Here is a 23,494-nt window from a genome sequence, read left to right on the forward strand (position 1 = left end):
TAATATATATATATATATATATATATATATATATATATATATATATATATAACATCTAAAAAATACATTTCCATCTGTCACAGTAATAAATACATCTGCATTATGACTTTTTGCATATTTTTCACGTGTTGTTTCTTTTCTGTTTATATTTATATATATTTTATATATATAATTTTTTTCTGTATTATTACTTAATACGTTATTTTTCATTTATTCTATATCAAGTTTTTTTAATCTTTTCTGTAAGCTGCTTCGCAATGAAAGCGCTATACAAAATATTATTTAATAATAAATTATATTGTTTATTATTATTACCTTGTTACGTAATTAAACGCATAAATTAATTTAGGAAATCACCCTTTCTCTTTCAAATGCCTATATATGACAAGATAGCTGATGCTTTAGCTTGAAAATCACCTGTTGTTAGTCCGCTGCCGTGGCAACGAGTCCTGGGGGGGTTCCCCAACAGTGACGTAGGGGGATTTCCACCCACCGTCTCAGACCGCCGTAGTTTGCTGGGAGGAGAAGTGAAACGAAAGACGACCAGCAAGCGATGTTTTTGTCATATTGCCATCATTAGCGCACGAGTCAGGAGCCTCCGCGTCGTTTCTCTCGAGGCTTTCTTTAACTTCAAGCGGCCCAAAAGCGGACCAAGTACCCGGAAATGAGTTCATAACTACGTTCTGATTTCTATCGGAGGATTTTCAGACGCAATATTTAACTACGAGTGCGGGTAGAAACCAGATAGGGAGAGAGAGATAAGGACTTTTATCCTTCCCTGTTGGGCTGGCGATGATAAACATGAGTATTCGCAACGGCGCTGCGGATAATGGAGGTCAGTTTACATTCTCATGTGATCTATCGGCCCTGTTGTCAGTGTGATTCAGCATGTTTGTTGTATAAATGTTTTAAATTGTAGTTTAAGGTTATATACTAAGTTACACACATGCAGTACATAAAACCGTACGGTTTATAACGTTACGTTGCGTATTTAATTACGTTATTAATGTAAGTAACTTAGGAAAGAAGTGGGAGTTTCTTAAGTTACAGGCCTGTATCGAAACAATAACACAATCATGGCAACAGTCTTATCATTTTGTCGCTTGAAACGTATGTTTCGTATGTTAACTTTAGCGCGTGATAGTACAGTTAGACGCTGTTGAAAACGCTAACTTAAATTAAGATTGCTAACGTTACGCTATGTTTTTGAAGTTAATGAATGATATGTATTGTTCATAGACGATTGTCCTTAAATGCCCTTTAACTGATGCATAAATAAAAACTACTTTCAGTTTCGTTTTCCGGTCATGCTGATGCAGTTTAACTCATTTATATTCTGTCTTTTCTTTTCATACCTGCGCAGGATTGGATCTAGGTGAGTGTCTTTGTGACGTCATTTCCTAATTTTACCTTAATCGACCTACAATAGTGTGTAGGTTAATAATCATTTGTGCAACTGGAGCTCATGTTCAATACTGTTCCAGATATTATCAACGAGTACCTTTTGGAAAAGTCAACAAAGGAGTTGTCATTGGCAGTCCCTTCAACAAAACTGCTCCCTGGTCCTCCACCTCCACCTGTGGACCAGGACCTTCAGTCAATTGATACACCATCTAGGAGCAGGTGTGGTCCAGTGTTGGTCGCCAGAGGAACAGCACCACAGGTGAGTCTTGCTGCTATTACAATTACTTCAGTTATAAGTTTATGCAGATGTGTTATTAGTGGTGCTTTGACATACTTTCTTAAACCCCAAACATTAAAAACCATAAAATGTTTTCAAATGCTTTGAATGCTTTGTTTGATGCTTTAATGTAACTTCAACCAAAATAAGAAGTTATAATATTGATTGGCCCCTCCCCCTTTTAAAATGGCCAATAGTGTTTAGTTTACCCCACAGCCTGCAACCTTAAAGGAATGGTCTACTCATTTTCAATATTGAACTATGTTATTACCTTGGCTGGGAATTGATGCATCCCTCTGTCGTCTGTGTGCGTGCGCGTGGGTGCTGGAGCGCGCTGCGACACTTCCATGGCGTTTAGCTTGGCCCCATTCATTCAATGGTACCAATCAGAGACAAAGTTAGAAGTGACCAAACACATCAACGTATTTCCTATTTAAGACGAGTAGTTATACGAGCAAGTTTGGTGGTTCAAAATAAAATGTAACAATTTAAAAGAGGAACTATATTTTATGGCGCAATAGCACTTTTGGGAGCACCTCGACTCGCCTGAAAAGTCCGCTCCCCCTCTCCCTCTCATAATGGGAGAGGGAGGGCGTTACTGCGCCGAATCGAAGTACTCCCAAAACGTGCTATTACGCCATAAAATATAGTTCCTCTTTTAAATCCGCTTAGAAAAGCGCTAGGTTTTATTTTGTACCACCAAACTTGCTCGTATAACTACTCGTCTTAAATAGGAAAAACGTTGATGTGTTTGGTCACTTCTAACTTTATCTCTGATTGGTACCATTGAATGAATGGGGCTAAGCTAAATGCTATCGAAGTGTTGCAGCGCGCTCCAGCGTTTACGTGCACGCACACAGATGATAGAGGGATGTATCAACTCTTCTTAGTTAAGGAAATAACATTGTTTAATATTGAAAATGAGTAGACTATTCCTTTAATTTGTGACCGGTTGCATAAACTGTTTAGATTAGTCTTAAAAAGTTAAGTCATCTATTTTTTTCTTTGAAATTGGTTATATCTTTTTAAAGTCAGTTATAAACGAGGTAGATTGGTCTTATTTGAAGCTGAAAAGTAAGACTGTTTAGTCCTAACTAATTGGTAGTTTGTCAGATTAGTTCTTAAGGCTTGGTTCTTAAAGGAAAACACCACAGTTTTTCATTCTTTTTTTTAAGTTCTTATCTCAACTTAGACAAATTAATACATACCTATCTTTTGTGTTAGCATTTAGGGGGCGTGCACACTAACGCTTTTACGCCCGCGGCCGGCGCACGTTTTCAATTGTTTCCAATGGAAGCTCAGCGTTTTTCAAATAAGCCAGGAGCTAGCGGTTTTCTTCCGCGCTCAGCTGAGCGCCAAGAGTTGAAAAATTTTCAACTTTGGATGAAAAGCTCTGCTCGTCAATGTCAATTCTCACGGGGCCGCCCAATCACAATGGAGGAGTGGTGGGACAAGTATCGCAGCAACCAACCGTCTCACAGCTGACGTATCACAGCTACCAAAGCGCTCAGCTGAAGAAAGCTGGCACTCAGCTGAAAAAACAGCTTTCGGCGTTGTCTGGGCATTTTCAGCCGCGTTTAAAAGTTTTGGTGTGCACAACCCCTTAGCCTAGCCCCATTCATTCCTTAGGATCCAAACAGGGATGAATTTAGAAGCCACCAAACACTGTTTTTCCTATTTAAAGACTGTATGGTGGCAGAAAATAAAACGTAGCGATTTTGTTTTTAGTGTATGAAATGAAAAATATATTGTATATTGGGGGAGTGATTATGTTACTGCACCAAAGGTCAAAGTGCTTCAAACAAAGTGCTCTTCCGCCATACATTATAGTTCTCATTTTTTATACACTTAAAAAATCGCCACGTTTTATTTTATGCCACCATACTTATTTTATGCTAACACATGCACGACGCACTGTACAACGATGAAGTGCACACATGGGATGGGTATGTATTAATTCGACTAAGTTCAGGTAAAAACATCGTAAAATATTGAAAACAGTGGTGTTTTCCTTTAACTCTGTGGCTATGTTTATACAACTAGCCACTTAAGTGCAGAATGTTGTCATAAAAACTATTGCTCCATATTGCCGTAAGTAAGAGACTGTAAGTTTTGAATGCTTATGTTTTCTAAAGTTTTGTCATTATTTACACACCCACCTGTCAATTGAACTCCTCAGTACACATTTTCTGTGTGTGAACTGTCTTTAAGGAAGTTTGAGAATGTTTACTTTTAAATCATGTGTAACAACTGAAACAACAAGCGATATTCACAACATAGAAAGTAGAGTAGTAAATGTATTCACTCAGGACACTTAAAATATATGACACAGACATAATCCAAGTAGAGTTATTTATTTAACACTTTTTGGGTCATTTTGAAGCTCGAAGGGTTTTCTGGTTACTATGGGAGAATATGGTGACCCACAATAACCAGAAAACAACACTTAAAAAATCAACAGTGTGCTTCTGAATAAGACTTGCACTGCCTGGGTGAAGACGAAAATGACTTATAAAGACTTCTATTGGAAAAAGGACCTGAACCATATCTATGGACCAGTATATAGTGGAGATTTGGTATTCGCCTAGCAACCACCCACCAGGACACCCTATGCGCCCGATGGCGAGTTTTACACCAGCAAGCACTATGTTGTTTTTGTATAAAGTAAAAATGTTATTCCTATAGGTATACCAGTTTCAACATGTTGTTTAATGTACTAGTCTGTTGGGTTCTGTGCATGACTGACTTTAACACTTAGGGTAAACAATAGAAACGATAGAGAAGTCAGCCTTCATGTTTAAACAATACATGACAGTAGTTTAGTGCAAAAGCTCCTAAGCTTTATTTGTAATTCTGGTTTTCCCAACCAATCACTTTGTTCAGTTCCAGCATGGGCATCAAACCCACAGAAACGGCGTTTCTGAGACTGTAATCTGATGCCTACTTTCAGTTAGTGCAGTTCTCTCCCCCATACGAATGACAGGGTGACAAATACCCTCCTCTTTGCACTTCTTACTTTCTCATTGGCTTACCAGCGCTGTGAACTTCCTGTTTCTTTACCATGCTCCATCTGGCTCTTCTCAGCGGTCCTTTGTGTAAGCGATCTGAGTACTTTCTTAGGCATGTCCAGACGTAGCCTTTCGCTGCTCTTTTAGATAAAACTCATCATTTGAAATATGTAAGACAGTTCAGTTCTCTTCTTTTGATGTTGATGACAATAGGCATGAGTCAAACAAGCCGTTCGTCAGCCTCCTTTTTCCTCCCCCTTTCTACTCACTTTCCTTTTCCCCCTTGTCGTCTTTTGTGTTTGTTGTTCAGTAATGCTGGCTGAAGTATTTCATTTTATGTGATTGGTTCGTATTGGTTGCAACAGGACTTTATTGATTAGACATGTTGTTTTCTAAGTTTGACAGACCAATACGATGTGTTTGACATTGCAGAAACTTGTTGAATGGAGATTGTGAATTGCGGGTGATGTCTTTGTCTTATTAGTAACATTTGGAAAGTCCAACTAGAAACATCTGATGGCAAAAGTATGACGGTGTAATAATACAAGCTCATGAGAAATCCTTTGTGTGGCTCATTCATTGTGGTGACATTTTTCATTTGTGTTTGAATATTTTCTTTGTTGCTCATTTATTTATTTATTTTCTTTCTGGAAATCTAGCTGTGCCCCAACTTGCTTTATAGCGCTGCTTGCTTAGGCAAGGCAGTGGCGAAAACGAAAATGAAAAGTTCATTGCTTTGGAGGCAGTCAAGCCATATCTAGAAACCTGAAAACCATAAAGGCTCATGGATTTGCTTTTGACTTAGCAACCACATAACAACACCCTGGAAACCACTGAAAGTATCTCTCTTTTAACAGCAAACAGTCAACTTGAACCAAATCCCAGTCGCTCGTACTGATGGTATGGAACCGATGCATGCAGTCCGTGGTTATAAATCTCATCGGCGTGGACCGGGATCTTCAGGGCCCCGGCGTGTTCCTCATCTGCAGACCGGAACCGAACATCTGGAGCGCTTTCTGGAAAAGCCGGAGCTGGTGGTGGTGGAGCAGCCAAAGGAGCGCGGGATGAGATTTCGCTACGAGTGTGAAGGACGATCAGCAGGCAGCATCCTCGGAGCCTCCAGCACCGAAGTCAACAAGAGTTTACCAGCCATTGAAGTGAGTCAAATGCTTTGTGTATTAAGTTTAGGGTGTAGACTCTTTCAACCTTAATATTTTCAACCTTTAATGCAAAAAAACCCCTAGCTGACTGATTCTAGTTGTAGGTACTATGCAGCCTTGATGAAATGTTAAACCTTCGGTTAAACCTCAAGATGTTATTTTCCATTAACACAAATGCAAAACTGATTAGGCCTCTTTGATTTAGTGGGTGTGTCTGGAATGCACCGACTCTCCCAAGTCAGCGGGGTTCCCCCATATGGTTTGTGGCTATTGTATAAGATGGTGTTAAACGTAAGGGCATCTATAAAAAAACGTTTCCTGGAGAGGTACACCATGCGTGGGCCTGTCCAAGGGAATTACCTTTAAGCCCCACAAATAAACACCCTCACCAATCATCGGCACCACTGGCAAATATTTGTGTTTGGGTACTTTTACCCGTTCCAACACAATGTTACGAAAGCAAAAGTGAAAGTGTATTTCATCTCTTCATCATGTAGATCCAGGGTCCCACTGACAACATCAAGAAAGTGACGGTCACCGTGTCTCTAGTGACAAAGGACATCCCTTACCGCCCACATCCACACTGTCTGGTTGGTAAAGACTGTTCGGATGGCATCTGTGTAATCCAGATTAATCCCAATAGTTCTCGCAGACACAGGTATCCTCTTTGGTTTATATCAGTTTTACTTATATTAAATAATTTCAACTTGTATATAGTTGACAACTTATAAACAAGACTTATACGCATGACTTGCATAATCAATTTGATTAAACTTTTTTACAATATGGTGTGATTTTTGTGTTTTCCAGTTTCGCGAATTTGGGTATCCAATGCGTGCGGAGAAAGGAACTTGATCAGTCGTTGGCGAGGAGGAGAAATAAGAATATCGATCCTTTTAACAGTGAGTGTTGAATCTCGTAATTTTCTTCATTGTCAGCGTAGCAAAATTTGGGGTTCAATTGTCCTGTGTGCAATGGTTTTTGGATTTTTCGTTGAATGTTGTTTCTGTCTTGTGTTTTAACACGGGGCACTCCAAGAGCATTGAAGACATGGATATGAATGTGGTGAGACTCTGTTTCCAGTGTGAACTGGAGCGAAAAGACGGAGACAGGTTTCAGCTCGCCCCTGTAGTGACCAATCCCATCTATGACAAAAGTAAGTGGTACACATTGGGAGAGAAAAGTAATCTGCATGTGCATTTTCCAGTATAATGTAAAATAAATAATAATAATAAATGCGTCAGTGCAAGCTGTTTTCAGTTAAGACAGCTCAAACCAGCATTTTAGTCTTGTACTAGACTGAAGCCCTGTCCGGTAAACTGCCCCTTAATGTTTAATTTATTTTTGAAGTGGACATAAACCATGCAGTAACATTGAGTTTGCATTTTCCCGCCAAATTATGTTTTTTATTATTTGTGTTTTGTTAGAGGCGACCACAACGGCAGAACTGAAAATCAATCGGCTTAATGTCATCAGAGGTCCTTGTACAGGAAAGACTGAAATTTATATGCTCTGTGACAAAGTCCAAAAAGGTAAGCGATTACCTCACAGCAATTTTGATGCCATTTTTCAGTGCAATTGTACTAAAGCACTCATTTGTGCGCACAGATGACATCGAAATAATCTTCAACTTGGACGACTGGGAGGCCAAAGCGGAGTTTGCTCAGACAGACGTCCACAGACAGATCGCCATCGTCTTCAAGTCCCCACCCTTCCGGGAGCAGAACATTGGCGAGGAGGTGGAGGTTAATGTCTGTCTCCGCCGTATTTCTGATCGGATGGACAGTGAGCCAGTCAAGTTTACCTATGTTCCAGATAATGCAGGTAATGTACTGAAAATCATATTACAGTACAACAAACACTACAATGATGTTTAAAGGTCCCATTATTCCTGTGTTTTTGAAGCTTTGATTGTGTTTACAGTGCGCAATATAACATGTTCATGTATCACGTGTAAAAAACGCAGAGACTGAAGTATTCCTGTAGGCCGAGTTTAGTCAAAAAACTATAACATTGACGTAATTCAACCGGGAAATAGAGGGCTATAGTCCAAACTGGCCGTTCGTTGTAGGCTTTATAAGGGGAATTCTGTTAAAGGAATAGTCTACTCATTTTCAATATTAAACTATGTTATTACCTTAACTAAGAATTGTTGATACATCCCTCTATCATCTGTGTGCGTGCACGTAAGCGCTGGAGCGCGCTGCGACGCTTCGATAGCATTTAGCTTAGCCCCATTCATTCAATGGTACCTTCTCCCTCTCATAATGGGAGAGGGAGGGTGTTACTGCGCCGAGTCGAAGTACTCCCAAAACGTGCTATCCGCTTAGAAAAGTGCTACATTTTATTTTGTACCACCAAACTTGCTCGTATAACTACTCGTCTTAAATAGGAAAAACGTTGATGTGTTTGGTCACTTCTAACTTTATCTCTGAATGGTACCATTGAATGAATGGGGCTAAGCTAAATGCTATCGAAGTGTCGCAGCGCGCTCCAGCGCTTACGTGCACGCACACAGATGATAGAGGGATGTATCAACTCTTCTTAGTTAAGGTAATAACATATTTTAATATTGAAAATGAGTAGACTATTCCTTTTAAAGGAAATATATCGCCTGACAGTGAACTTTGAGCTTTATCATTTTGTAGGTTTTATTTATGCTCTTACGGCAACATTACACACTAACTGAAGTTCAGTAAAATTGGGAAAAATGTGACATTTAATTCTATTTTAAGTAATAGATATTGATTAGGAACACCTTAATATGCTATTTTTATGTGGTAGCAGACTAATAATCCTTACTGAAGTCCAAACTGCCTCATATAGAAATGAATCAGCAATTCTTGTGCAATTTCTGAAATTGCAAAATGAAGAGCTGCCATGATGTCAGTCATTTAAGGGAACTTACAAATAGGCAGCATCATGCCAGGTGAAACCGAAAGTATGTAAGAGGAAACTGTTACACGTTAAATCAATGAGACTTTTGTTATTTACAGAAGACAACTCCATTATAAGTCTTTCACTGGCTGTGCTTGTAATGTTGCTGCTTGTGAAATCCCAGCTAAAGTCATTTTTTTACTCCTTTCTACATAAAATCATCCAAAACATATGACCATGACATCTTTAAAGATTTTTAAGATGTAAAATAAATCTTTGATGTCACCAGAGTACATATGTGAAGTACTAGCACTAAATATCATATAGATAATTTATTAAAGCATGTTAAAATTGACACTTTGTAAGTGTGAGCAAAAATGTGTTGTTTTTGGGTGTGTCCTTTAAAATGCAAATGAGCTGATCTCTGCACTAAATGGCAGTGCAGTGGTTGGATAGTGCAGATTAAGGGGTGGTATTATCCCCTTCTGACATCACAATGGGAGCCAAATTTCAATGAGCTTGATTGCAGAGAATGGTTCACCAAAACTAAGTTACTGGCTTGATCTTTTTCACATTTACTAGATTGATACAAGCACTGGGGACCCAATTATAGCACTTAAACATGGAAAAGTCAGATTTTCATGATATGTCCCCTTTAATATTGACTGAGTAAGGACATGTCAAAGATTGAAATCAATGCAAAACAGGATTTCACAGGTTTTCCTGGCAGGGTTTAGCTTAATTCAGGACTAGGACTGATTTATATTAGGACATACCTTAAAAAAAACCAATACTGGTGTGCATCTTGAATCAAAACAATGCTACTGATATATGTTATTTTAATGTAAGTTGTTTTTAAATGAAGGCAGCTCAAACATACATTTTAGTCTGGGACTAAGATAAGCCCCGTCTGGGAAACCGCCCCATAGTGACCTTTACAGTGAACCATTAGAGAACAGAAACCAATAATGATAGCTATACTATATTGTATTGTACCAATCATTGCAAATACCAATAACATTTAGCCTATTTAAAAGGATTTTTGTAAAAAACAAGGTTGTAAAGTCCGAAGTATGATGCAATTTTCGTCATCAGAAGAGTGTGCACGTACTGTATGACCTACACGTAGCGAAGAATGTAGTATGTAGCCCAGGAGATGCATTGCATTGCGAACGTCTTTGTACATGTATGAGTCAAACTATACTTTGCAAGACCATGCACTTAGGTTCGCTTACTCATAAAAAACAGACTATACTCTTGAGCACCCACTCTGTAGCTCTTCTATAACATGTTTCTGTAACGTGCAAAGTACAAAAGTTGATTTGCGTTTCACTCTCTCATCTGCAGATCCATATGGACTGAACCGCAAGCGGAAAATGAAATCGGACATTCAAAAGTTCAGCGAGCCGTGCAGTGTCCCTCAAGGTAGCCAAACCTCAGCCTTTTACCAAAAACAAAGACATTCTGGTAAACCCTCGACCATGTACATTAATGTTTTCATCCTCCCAGTTCCCACAGGTCAAGACCTCTTTGTGAAAGATCCCATCCCATCACAGCAATTCGAGCCATTCTATCCTATTCCGGAGTGTAGCGTTCCTAACGTTCCGATGGCGATCCCTGTCCAGGATGGAGCCGTTCACGTTCCCCAAGGCATGGAGGAAATTCTATATGAGGATTTTAAACATGAAGACACTTGCATTAGTCTGGATCCAGACGCTCTGGAAACCATCTACAACAGCATTAGTCAGTGCTTAGGTTTCAGCTTTATAGACAACGCAGATGCAAATTCAAACTTAGAGGTCAACCAACCATTAATGAACATGTCTACTATAAACGACGCACACTTTAGTCAGATGGTGAACGAGAGCCAGCCCTATCTAGCGGACCTGGAGAACGTGGATGACGTCTTATACCCTGTGAAAAGTGAGGATGTACCGGACATTTAAATTCTCCTGTGGACTTTGGAGGTACTGTACAGATGCTGCTTGACTTTGAACACAATGTGGACCAGGATGACCTGCAGTTCGGTAGTTTAAAAAGACTTAAAAAGCTGCTCAACCGCTTTTAATGGGCCAGTTGTGAAAATTTGCTAATTTATTGTTTGGCTTTAAGAGTAGATGCCAGCTATTAGTAGATAAGTAGTCTCACACTTAAGGTCACTAACATATTTAAGCGCGGTATGTAATGTGATGTTTGTCATTGGTTAACATTTCTGAATGGTTTCGACTGTGAAGTATAGGATAAAAATTAAATAACCCATTTGAACATAATTCTTCAGTTCTAGCAGTTAGATTTGATAACGTAAATCACACCACCTGACACGACGTGATAAACATCAATATCTACTGACTGTTTACAGCCGCTGTGATTTGCATGCGGTGAAATTTGATTTAATAGTGCCCTATTTGGTGTGACACAGACCCATTGTTGATTTGAATAACGTATGAAGAGCTCAGATGCAAAACCCTCTGTGTGCGTCTGACTTGTTTTCTTGTAAATAAGCATTTTTTATCAGGCTCTTATGTTTAGGTTTAGTAATTACACTTTAATGGCAATGAAAAGGTTATTAGTCAGTAATTGAAATACCTTTACAAATGTCACTTAAAGGCGCTCTAAGCGAATTCACGCGTTTTAGACCATAAAACATTTTTCGTTACATATAGCAAACATCACTGTCTGCTTGCTGCCTGTCCGCTGATCAAACTGTAAAAAACGCGATCTCTGTAGACAGCCCAGGCTCCACAAACTGCAATAAAAACAAAGTGGCCAAACCTACAAACAGAAACCATAAGTGTTCCAGCCAATAAACGACAAGAAGGATTTGGGGGTTGGGTGCGTTCATGAAAGCACGGAAGGGAGGGGGAGGACTTAGCTACGCTCCGTTTGTTTGAGAACAGTTCAAACATCAACAAAAAGTGACGTAACACAGATTCGCTTAGAGCGCCTTTAAGTCATTTCATTGGTATATAACAAATTTGACTATCTTTTACTGCAAAACCCTCTAAGTCGCCATTCACTTTTCACTTTCTTTGCTGAATAAACGTATAGAAAGCCATCAAAGCGAAAGTATTTGATGAACGTACAATCTTGCGCTCAATATTATTGTCATTATATATATATAAAATATGGTCAATATCATTCTCATTTTTGATGGAGGTGGCATTTAGCCGCTTTTGCATCTGAGCTCCTTTTGTATATACGTGCTGGATAAAGTCGAAGTGCTGTCACTTTACCCAGATCTGTGAAACCGGACTAGTGAGATTTATCTCAGACGAAAGCGTTTTCGTGACGTAAAAAGCACATTGTGGATTGAATTTGAATTTTTTAAAACTTTTTAAAATGCACTAAAATGCACCTAATGACGCAGACTCTAAGTTAAACTTTTACTTTAAAGTCTTCCCCTTATGAAAATGTATAGATTTTACTACAAATACTAAAAAAAATCAATGAACCATGATTACCACAAAGGTTGTGCTACATTAGTCATAGTTTAACCATTCATTTTTACTATACAAAACACGGTAGCGATAGCCCTTTAAGGCTGTGACACACAAAACAGACATTAAAGGACCAAGAAAAATTTGCTCAATATAATTACATATCAAATGTGAAATATTTGTAACCCTGTCTATGAAAGCTAAAGTCTGATAATCTAATGATGAGATAAAGAGCATCAGCTGTCAGTGTGTATAGATACGTCGTGTCTGCAGGAACATTACATTACATTACAAATGGAGGAATGTAGTTAAAATACAGTATGTAGTCACTGGCATATAAAGTGTAGTGCTTTGTCTGTTTTAACTGTACATATTAATACACATTTTAATGTTTTGAAGGAAGCATCATTGTAATCATTGGAAGACATTTCGTTCATATGTAAATATATATATATGTGTGTCTGTATTACTGCTGTGATTCATCTTTTTGTCGCTTTACACCTAATATGTGTAACGTGAATAAAGTTGTGTTGTGAAAAACAAATATTTTGACTGTTTTGTCAATGTATTTGCTAGTTTCTAGTAACCAGGTAAATGATTATCTTTCGTATCGAGTGGGTGACGGATACTATGGCCAAAGTCCAACCAAAACCGTCAAACGTGTTTGCCTTCTCTTTTTATATTTCTTGTCATTGACATTGGCAGACTCGGTGGATAAAATACAATGAGAAGTGCTGTCACTTCCTCATTCACAAGTAATCATGTGTAGTTGCGCTATTTATAGAAGTATGATGAATACACATTCAAAACCTTCCACAGCTTTTCATGGGAATAGTTTTCCCGCACCCCACTCCACAATTTCAACATTATTAATTGAGAATATACCAAGTACTCTCACATTTCAAGACTAACCATGTTCAATTTTGACCTGCAAAGCTCTGCAAAAATGAGGAAAGTTTAATATTGAGTAATCACATGTAAGGAAAATGTTATGAAATATTCTCCAGTTGGAAACTACAGTTCATTTGAACTTCTGTGAAGTTGATTTCATAATGCTGATTTTCGCAGAATGAAACATTATTTTTCATCTTATACACACTATGCTGCACACTACTTCTGAAAAACATTTGTGCAACAACACTATACGCAATGCCAAACATTTTAAAGGTGTGTAAGTCTTCTAAATAATATAAAAAAACAGTAAATAAAATAAAATATATATACAGTGAGGAAAATAAGTATTTGAACACCCTGTTGGAGCAATCATTAGAAAATGTAAGAAGCTAAACATGACTGTCAATCTCCATCAGACTGGGGCTCCATGCAAGATCTCACCGTGTGGGGTCTCAATGATCCTAAGAAAGGTGGAAATCAGCCCAGAACTACACGGGAGGAGCTGGTCAATGACCTGAAAAGAGCTGGGACCACCCTTTCCAAGGTTACTGTTAGTAATACACTAAGACATCATTGTTTGAAATCATGCATGGCACGGAAGGTTCCCCTGCTTAAACCAGCACATGTCCAGGCCCGTCTTAAGTTTGCCAATGACCATTTGGATGATCCAGAGGAGTCATGGGAGAAAGTCATGTGGTCAGATGAGACCAAAATAAAACTTTTTGGTCATAATTCCACTAAACGTATTTGGAGGAAGAAGAATGAGTAGTACCATCCCAAGAACACCATCCCTACTGTGAAGCATGGGGGTGGTAGCATCATGCTTTAGGGGTGTTTTTCTAAACATGGGACAGGGCGACTGCACTGTATTAAGGAGAGGATGACTAGGGCCATGTATTGGAGATTTTGGGGAACAACCTCGTTTCCTCAGTTAGAGCATTGAAGATGGGTCAAGGCTGGGTCTTCCAACATGACAATGAGCCGAAGCACACAGCCAGGATAACCAAGTAGTGGCTCTGTAAGAAGCATATCAAGGTTCTGGCGTGGCCTAGCCAGTCTCCAGACCTAAACCCAATAGAGAATCTGTGGAGGGAGCGCAAACTCCGTGTTTCTCAGCGACAGGCCAGAGACCTGACTGATCTAGAGAAGATCTGTGTGGAGGAGTGCAGTGTGTGCATTTTTTTTTTACAAATATAGTGAATGTCAAGTATGGTAGCCTATACTCTAAATGTGACCTCAGCATTTAAACCATTCCAGTAACCATTGAACATGCATGTATTACTGCATTGCCCGGGGAACAATTGGGGGAAAGAGGCCTTGCTCAAGGGCACCTCAGTCTCAACCAGCTGGTAGTGTGGCTCACACTGGCGACCTTCGGGTTACAACTGCAACTCTCTAACCATTATACAGGTGTAAAGCATATTTACTGCAATGTACAGTAAGAGTAATGTCTTTCTGAAATCAAACAAAACTAAAGGTATTCTAGTCCAGTTGACAAATTTGTATCTCTCGATGAATTTATTAAGTAAAAATGAAATATTTACAGAACACAAGCATGTTGTTGTTGCAGATGTTTATATAAAATAAATACATTAGGTATATTCAACAGTTGACCAGTCTTCACTTTCTCTCCACGATCTGAGGCTCAGACAGCTTCTTAAGGGCAAATTCATTCACAAGTTTCTCCACCAAACCACTGTAGAGAGGCTCTGGATCCTGACACACAGAAAAACAAGACATATTTAGTGCATGGCTTGGAGAAAATCTAGTTGGATGTACTAAAATATACTTAGGGTGTGTTTATACTTGACATGTTTGGTTGAATTAAAACAAACTCTGGTGTGATTGCTCAGGTTGGTGCGGTTCATTTAAATGTGAATGCTGCCACCCGAACTTTGGTGTGCAGTAAACAAGTGAACCGAGACCTCTGAAAAGGTGGGTCTCGGTCCGCTTCCAAACAAACTGTGGTGCGGTTCGACTGATATGTGAACGCACTAGGAACAGAGACAGCACAAACAGGATATCACAAAACATGAACTTGATTTTACAAGCAGGATGAACTTTAGACCAGGTTTTAGTTGGTCAATGGCGTAGTCTATTTCAGTTGCCTCAAAATAGCAATGCACCAATAATGCGCCTAAACACACCTTGTTTTCAGACCAGAACCCCATGGCTGCAAATGCATTTGCTATTTAAACAACGTGGCGCTAAACGTGAAAATGATAATTGCACCGGGTTGAAACTAACTGTAACATCTACAGCAGAACTTCAGCCTAAACGCTAGCATCTAGTAATGCAAAGTCCGATTCCTTTCCGCGAACCCGCTCTTTTCGGACAGTTTGGCTCATTGAACCGGTTCAAAAAGCAGATTCACCGGTTCCTGCCATCATCAAGAAATGACATCACTACGCATTAACTACTTGTATCAATGAAACATTCAAATAAAGTTGTTTGTGTCAACACATTAAAACATTCAAATGAAAAGTTGTTTTTGTGAAGGCATAGCTGAATTATTGCCTTTCATTCACAAGTAAGTAATGTTTGTGGTCACAGTTTCAATCACGGATCGTAAATGCCAGATACAACTGACAAGTTCTGACTAGCCTACAACTTGGATAAGATTCTTCATAGATGTGATCTACATATCCTAAGTATAAAGAATAAATAAACTTGTCTTTTAAACGTATTGGTTTTCCTTAAACAACGAAAATATGATTTGCATGCACAAAAAATCGTACTAAAATTAAAGCTTTTTAATAAAACAAGCATATCAAGAAACTAATAAAACAAGAAACTTTGCGCATCGGGCCCGTTCAAATCCTCGGTGATACACACGCAGTGTCAGCAACTCATCCGTCAGAATCGTCGGCGATCCTCGCCTCGGCAATCATCTACAAACTTTGTTCGGTTATTTTTAACTCCGACGTGATATTTTCGGCTGTGCGTCCTGCGTCATCAATTTGGAACCTTTGCCCAAAACTAAAGTTTGTTTCAGTTTGATTTATGAACCGGTTCGACCGGTTACTTTCTAAGAACCGGCACAAAAGAACAATTTGATGTGTACGAAAATCGAAATAATAGACATGTGCAACACAATCCAACACTATACATCACCTTCTTTTCTAATAGTCTTTGCTTCTCCACAGCCTCTTCTAGACTCAACCCCACCCATTCAGCCTCCTCCGCCGGGATCTCAAACGTCTGCTTACAAGAACAGAAAAAAAAGAAACTATTAAAATGCAGATTTCACTTGAACGAAATACATGAACGACATAAAGCATATTCTAGTCTCATAAACTCATCTTACCTTGTAACGGTTGTATATCTTCTCCCGCCGGGACGGATCATCGGGGTAAAGATCTGTCTCTTTTCGCGCCAGCCGTAAAAGCATAGCGCGTTTTAGATCCATGCCAAATTTGGAGTTCAGATCTTGCTTGGGGGTCTGAATATAAAGAAGATATACAAGGAAGTTGTGCTCTTCTTAACTTGTGTCAACTTAGTGTCTGTGTGCTTATGGGTAAATGCTTTGTGTACAGTGTACAGATTAAAGGTAAAAAGTCAAACCTATGTCCTTAAATCATTCTAATATAAACTAAAAGTTTATAAACTAACTGCCCTGTGTACTATGATTTAAAGGTGGAGTGTGTAAATTTTAGCAGCATCTAGTGGTGAGGTTGTGAATTGCAACCAACGGCTTAATCCACTGCTCACCCCTCGCTTTTGAAACACATAGAAAAGCTACGGTAGCTGCAACCGGACAAAGATGTCACTGTTGGAGACAACTTAGTAAAAAAATGTGTCCAATAAGGGCTTTTGTAGAAAAATGGTGGCACAAAATGGCGACTTCCATGTAAGGGGACCCTCAGTGTATGTAGATTAAAAGGTCTCGTTCTAAGTTAATAAACACATAACGGTTCATTATACACCCCTGATAATATAGTTTTGTATAATATTTTGCATTTCCGCCAAGAGATCCTTCTAAAAATTACACACTGCACCTTTAATGATTTATATATAACACCAAAATATCAGTTGCAAAATACGTAATTGTATAGATTTTTTACCTTAAGAATATAGAAGTCAAATCCATAAGCTGCATCAATAAGATCAAGCGTTCGAGATGTTACTGTTACATTAAACTTTTGGTCAAGGATCTCACTGTACAGCTCTCTGTTAAACAGCTGTGGCTTCCAGGTTTTCCGAAGTCTAGTGGAAAGCTGCCAACAAATGATCCATAATCAGTAATATAATAATACATAATATAAATTCTGGCAAAGCTGGTCATGTAATTCTTATATTCTACAGAATCTAATAAATACTGATGGGCAAACAGACATGCTTTACCAACCCAAATGCAATATTACTCTTTGATTTGATATACAGGTAGCTAAGCTTGTCATTTTTGGCATATCTAAAGCCGGAAATCCAGCCTTCTCCACCCCAGAGTCCGTCCTGTGATTCTGGTGGATAATAAATTGGGATGGGCACATCCTGCACCCGCTCACGTTGTCCAGTTTTAGGATCAAGTCTGTATTTAACACCCAGAGGTTTCCAATGTACAGCAGTAGGAGGGGTTGTGTCCTGCAGAGAGCGGAGGTAATGCTGGGGCAGACGGGCATAGATGCCTTTCTGCAATTTCAGTGCCTCCCATATTTTGGGGGGATATTTGTGTAAAGGCATTCTGCTTAATACAACAGACAAAACCTTGGAAAGAAGGGAAGAGTGAGAAACTATAGAGTTAAACAATCATTAATAGATCAAATACTAAATATTAATAATTAAAATTAGCATTGTTCACGTGTCATTAAATAGCCCATTATTAAAAACATAAAAATACATAAAAGATTTTTGTAATACACAACTGCTGCAATAAGAAATCATTTTAAACACGTGATAGTTTATGTGACAGGAACTACATGCTAGCAAGCTACAAGCTAAAATGTAAATATAACAAGAACATGGGTCTGTAAAACAAATACAAAGTACGTAAATATTTTAACATACCTACAAGAGAATGACGCGATCCAAGAACATTTAATTTAATCTTATTTTAATAAAATTAACCTGATAACATAACAGCAAGGCACACGTTGTACCGCTAACCAAGGGCATAATACGTCATTTCCTAACGCGAACGCTGCGATTGGTTCAATGTGTTGTTTACAACGTTGATTGGTTGGTTGCACTGTTCGACTTTATGCGTTGCTGCGCAGACTGATCGCTAAATGACATCACATTACCGTGAGAGCGACATGAAAGCACAGCTTTCTAATCGCTCTCGCTGTAATCCGATGTCATGTCGGTTTGCGGAACAACACACGACCTTTGAGCTGCAAACGCAATGCTTTTCTAAGTTAGTAGAGCTACATGAACGCTTTGCGCTTGTTTTTATCCGCATTTTAGGGGGTTAGCAATACATTTACAAAAAATGTTTGTAAATTCCGTCACGAAAACGTATAAGTCGCAAATCCACAGAAAACAATGAATGTTTCGCCCGAAAGGTGGAATTGAACCACTCTGCCGCTAAGCAGCTACAGGTTTGAAGCCTGCACCCCGGACCACCGAGGTTCATCCGGGCATTTTAACACGTCAGAGATGAGTCAATATAAAGCTCCTTATTTTGATATGTGTTTCATTTATGGTGACTAATGTGTAAGCATGTATTTACAAGCTTGTTTTCATTATTGTATGTCAAATTCATTGATTTGACATTATACGACGGTATATTGTTTGAAAGAGTAGTAGATTTTGGAGAAATCCTAAATAAAGTGCGATGTGCTGACATATGCAAATTACCTACTGCTCATTGGTTCCAACCACTGTTCAAACGTGGGCGGGGTTCCCTGTATCCTCCTTATTTCTTTTCTTTTATTTCTCTTATCAATCAGACTTTATATTTTAACGTTGTGTATAATGATTGGTTTACCGTATTATGAGTTTGTAACTTATATACAACCATATTCCCGGTAAATTAAACCCATACATTATGAATACTAACATGCTAAGCTATATTGAACAATCATTATGTACTATAGTTATGTACATTATGTATTATAGTTATGTGCATGTGAGAAAAAATAAATTAATATAACATTAATAAACGTTATAAATGTATACTTCATAATATTACAAACATTAAATACTTATTTATTTTCCTATTTACATAATTTAATTTGTTTAATATTATATATTAACATTTGACTTTTACCTAATTTATTCCATTTGTCTCTTTTATCACACTAAATCATTATTTCAAGATTAGTAATTAGTATTACTAAAAATCCTAAAACGTACAAATGTCTGTAGTTCTTCTGACTGATATTTCTATTTTATTATATGTATTATGGTATGTAGTATAAGATGTACTAGTAATGCAGCTATAATTGCATGTATATATTTATAACTCACATTATGTCTTGTCAGGATACAAATTTGATAAGAATGCTGTGCAGGAAGAAGATTTAGATCAATATTTAATTTTCAACAAAAAATCAACGCAACACAAAAATCAGCCTCCTTTAAGTCATTTTTATTTTGCCAGTAAATAAATAATGCAACTTAACAAACAAATAGAATCTCAATGAAACCATATAAGATAGCAGTACACATGGCTCACTCCAACTCAACTCCATGAACAGCATCTGTTTAACCTTTATCCACCGGTAGATCCCGGACGGTGGCACACCTCAGACATTTCATAGAGACATTTCAAATATTCTTGAAGCTGTTGGCTCCAGGCAAGAAATCTTGAAAGCAGGCAATTGTAAGTCACCCTCTCAGGATTACAGATCATTTTGCTTGTCACAAAAGCTGTGCGTCACATTACAGGCCACTCAAGTTTGTGTGTTCAGTTTTCCATTGAACCGCATTGAAACGAAATGATCAGTTTAATATTTAATCTCATACAAATGAACACAGAGAATTTTTCGAGTCACTCTGTGAATATAAATACTGATTACAAATATAACATATCTGGCTAAAGTAATGATTCTGAATAAACCGATTAAGAGATGTTTTTAAGATACACAAATGTTCAGTTGTGTTGATAGAAAGTTTGGATGAAGAAGTTTTGAAAACTCATACGAAGATGGAAGACAGAAGAGGGGGCACAGAAAAAAAAACACATGTGATAAAGTGGGACAGTCAGTGTTAGGAAATCACAAGACACATTATTACTACAGTATTTATACAGATTAGAGAATTCATTTTATGTGACTCTCAATTAATTTTAGGTCGAAAAGCATTTTAAAAACATCACGGACAGATTACTAACCCCAAGATAGAAATGACACCCTTTTAGTGGGACACAATAATCTTAATAATGTGTTCATATGAATACGCATTCAGAATTGAACATTTATTAGAGAAAGCTGCATCAACAGATCAAAAATGGTCTTTCCCAATCACTTATTGCATTGTATCACTAAATATTGTGAACACAGACCCCAATTACTGAAACATATGTGCATCAAAAAATACATGTGAACAAAAAAATAAGAGTATTTTATAATTTCACATAACATTTCCAATTAAGGTCAGACAAATTCAGACACAAAATTTATTTAATTCCATCCTCTTTCACTTCAAATAAATTGAAACTTCAATTTTTGGGACTACACGGCATTTGACATCATTCAAAAAAAATAAAAATAATAATTTAGTCCCAGAAGACCACAAGCACAAAGAAATGTCCTTTGTGATTGATAAATGTGATAGTGCTTGTCCTTAAAAATGTGATTACCTAGAAAAACTGATACAGGAAAACATACAGTAACAATGATTTTAAATTTCAAAATTGTAATGTAACAGAATATGGCAGCAGCCTACATACGCACGCACACACACAAACGCACACACATACACTCCCTCTCTCTCTCTTTACCCTCACAAACATGCTTAGCTTAAATAAATAAAGTGGACAATCAAATAACACAATGCTCTCAAATACTGTTGTACATCTGGGTAGAATAAACAACGCCTTCACACTACAATCAATGGGAATCTTTCTGCTATTTACAGTCAAATCAAACGAAGTTCAATTTAATGCCTGACAAGAAAAGCATTAGTGGAGATGGACAGCAATTCTGCAGACACTTTATTTAAACATCAGTGGCACATATTTTATTAGAAGGTTGTGATGTTGTCCTCAGAAACGTATGTGTCTCATATTTCGTTTGGATATTTTTTTATTACACATTAAAAAAAGACTGATTGTATATAGTGTGAGACGAAAAGTTTTAAGTTAAGCACAGTTCACCTATATTCAATAATGCCATTATTAATGTATATCAAACTCACTGACCAGAGGCTGCCAATATCCTAAACATACCTGTAATAAACTAATACTGTAGCTTTTAGTACTCATACAAAATAATATTCATGATACGTATGTGGGACACTGCATTTATTTCATATAATTTAACAAAATATCAATGTTTATTAAATAGTTGCACAAGTTTTTCTTCAAATGTGGTGACTGCGTCTAGTCATGTAATAGAATAACGTCAAAAAAGTTATATTGAGAAGGTTGTCGACTGAAGGTGGCTTTAATAGTATTCATTTAATAGTTTACCCAAAAATGAAAATATGTCATCAGATACTCACCAGCAAACCTGTATACATTTCTTTGTTTTGCTGAACAAAAAGGAAGATCTTTAAAATCAAGCAGGAATCAAGAGCACCATTGACTTCTATAGTAAGAAAATACTATGAAAGTCAATGGTGCCCCAATGTTTGGTTACTAACATTGGACAAAATTGATACAGGTTTTGAACATGAGGGTGAGTAACTGATGACACAATTTCATTTTTGGGTAAACTATCCCTTTAAATGATTGTAAAATTAAATAATTTGAGATCACATGAATTCATCAAAACCAGTTTAAGGAGAAAGCATTAATACACTATCCACTTTATTTCATTTTTAGATCAGCACTCCTGTGTTTTGCTTTGGCAAAATGTAATTAGCGAGGGCCGCGAGCCACAAATGAAGGCAGAACGATCTACTCTTAAATTAGTCCTCCTGTCCCACTTTACCTAATGCTTGCCAATACCCCTGTGCTTTAAATGTTGAGCAGACTCAACAATAATGGGGTGAGAGTTGTCTATAAACTTAAGTGGCAGTGACAAACTTTTGATGGGTTTTGACTTCGGGCCCTACAATGAGAAGACAGTACATTGGGGGACTTAAGAGCCCCCCTCTTGATTACAGGGCCTTAGCCAGAAAACAGCCCTGGAACAAATCAGTCAGCATCTATGGAGCAAAAAAGAAAACACACTGCCCGTCTCCATCTGGCTTTGCGTGAAATTAAACAAATATTAACAACGTTCCTGGCTAGGTGTACACTCCTTACGTAACAAACACTTGTGAAACGTATCCGAAACCACCGCGTGAGCCGGCGGACCCTGACCATGATTTTCTGAAAGCTTTTATTGGATGCCAGGATGTCTTAGAGTACAAATCCTGGCATTAATAAAGCTTGACTTTCTTGTAGCCTAAGGATAGGTGCAGAAATGTATCCTGTGTTTGAAACTCATCACTCTGATGAAACAACAACAAATTCAAAATAAAACCCAAAGACAAGAAAAACAACCCGAAAATAATGTTAAAACAAAGCCATGCTGATAAACTAGGCAGATATTGTGAAAAGTGCTAATGCTGGTCCTACATCCCAGGCCATGCTCCCTAGTGGATCCCTAGGCGACGGCAGTAGCGGGCGTGGCGGCTCTCAGCCAGGCTGTGCGCCGAGGACGGGCGGGGTGACGAGATCCACACGGAGGATTCAGGAGGGAAAAACACTCTAGCACAGCACACACAAACAAGTCCTCAGATGAATGTGACATTCCCACTGGCGGCATGCTGCTGGAGATGTGCACAAATAAAGGCAAACCGCCCACCATGCATACTGACTACCAATGGCAAAAATATAATCCTTTGTCTTTATTCATATTTTTTTGAAATCTCCTATCCTCATCTCGTGTGTCTTCACTGTAAGGTAAGGCAGGGATTTATTTATTTATTTTTTAAATGAACTTTTCTGGTGTCATCACTACGCTGGAAGACCAGCAGCCCAAGCAGTATCTTCAAGACATCACTATCCCTCCGCCGCTGCTGCTGGTCCTGCGAAAAGTACGTCATCCCCAAAACGGCGGCGAATCATCTGCGGAGTCGTTTCGGCGTTACGCCATGTAGATGAAGGTGTTAATGTCCGTCTCGTCTCTCTTGATGTACTTGTGCTCGATGAGCCACTCGATCTGTTCTTTGATCATCTTCTTCTGAGGAAGAAACATGTTCTTCAGGATCTCCACCAGCTCGGTTTGCAGCTGAGCGTTTGTGATCTTCTTACGCATTTTCATGATCTGAATGATGGCCTCCTGAAAAACATCACAATGTCGTGGGATAAAGACAAGAGAATCTGCATTAATGATATCGTTGCGC

The 23,494-nt window shown here is 38.2% G+C and overlaps 3 protein-coding genes and 1 non-coding gene across 8 annotated transcripts in view; 1 reads left to right on the top strand and 3 right to left on the bottom strand.

The window, feature by feature from the left end:
• Positions 1–432: 432 nt before the first annotated feature.
• Positions 433–12,707, top strand: relb (v-rel avian reticuloendotheliosis viral oncogene homolog B). Of its 2 annotated transcripts, XM_073862476.1 has the most exons (11): positions 433–835; positions 1,364–1,375; positions 1,485–1,663; positions 5,547–5,846; positions 6,347–6,507; positions 6,660–6,743; positions 6,866–7,005; positions 7,277–7,381; positions 7,458–7,673; positions 10,074–10,151; positions 10,236–12,707. In XM_073862476.1, the coding sequence occupies exons 1-11, from the start codon at positions 793–795 to the stop codon at positions 10,670–10,672; spliced, it is 1,755 nt and encodes a 584-aa protein (XP_073718577.1). In that variant the 5' UTR covers positions 433–792; the 3' UTR covers positions 10,673–12,707. The 2 variants fall into 2 exon arrangements, with proteins under 2 accessions (XP_073718577.1, XP_073718578.1); XM_073862477.1 differs by lacking the exons at positions 433–835; positions 1,364–1,375; positions 1,485–1,663 and adding an exon at positions 4,720–4,859.
• A 1,841-nt stretch (positions 12,708–14,548) lies between these two features.
• On the bottom strand, positions 14,549–18,567 carry mrpl28 (mitochondrial ribosomal protein L28). Of its 3 annotated transcripts, none has more exons than XM_073862792.1 (6): positions 18,066–18,567; positions 17,447–17,761; positions 17,122–17,271; positions 16,365–16,499; positions 16,172–16,261; positions 14,549–14,773 (listed from the first exon to the last, which is right to left on the bottom strand). In XM_073862792.1, exons 2-6 carry the CDS (start codon positions 17,735–17,737, stop codon positions 14,678–14,680), a joined length of 762 nt encoding a protein of 253 aa, XP_073718893.1. In that variant the 5' UTR covers positions 17,738–17,761; positions 18,066–18,567; the 3' UTR covers positions 14,549–14,677. The 3 variants fall into 3 exon arrangements, with proteins under 3 accessions (XP_073718893.1, XP_073718892.1, XP_073718894.1); XM_073862791.1 differs by having other exon boundaries at positions 18,062–18,561; XM_073862793.1 differs by having other exon boundaries at positions 16,172–16,258; positions 18,062–18,557.
• On the bottom strand, positions 18,549–18,635 carry trnastop-uca (transfer RNA opal suppressor (anticodon UCA)). The gene has a single exon. It is a non-coding gene; the product is annotated as a tRNA-Sec (tRNA).
• A 935-nt stretch (positions 18,636–19,570) lies between these two features.
• The window catches only part of cul5a (cullin 5a), a 38,740-nt gene continuing 34,816 nt past the window's right edge, over positions 19,571–23,494 (bottom strand). For both annotated transcript variants that reach the window (XM_073863287.1, XM_073863286.1), the window contains one exon: positions 19,571–23,430. In XM_073863287.1, coding sequence (XP_073719388.1) covers positions 23,236–23,430 — 195 coding nt within the window. In that variant the 3' untranslated portion in view covers positions 19,571–23,235. The remainder of the gene's footprint in view (positions 23,431–23,494) is intronic.

This window comes from Misgurnus anguillicaudatus, chromosome 24 (genome assembly GCF_027580225.2).
Source record: "Misgurnus anguillicaudatus chromosome 24, ASM2758022v2, whole genome shotgun sequence".
Taxonomy (NCBI): domain Eukaryota; kingdom Metazoa; phylum Chordata; class Actinopteri; order Cypriniformes; family Cobitidae; genus Misgurnus; species Misgurnus anguillicaudatus.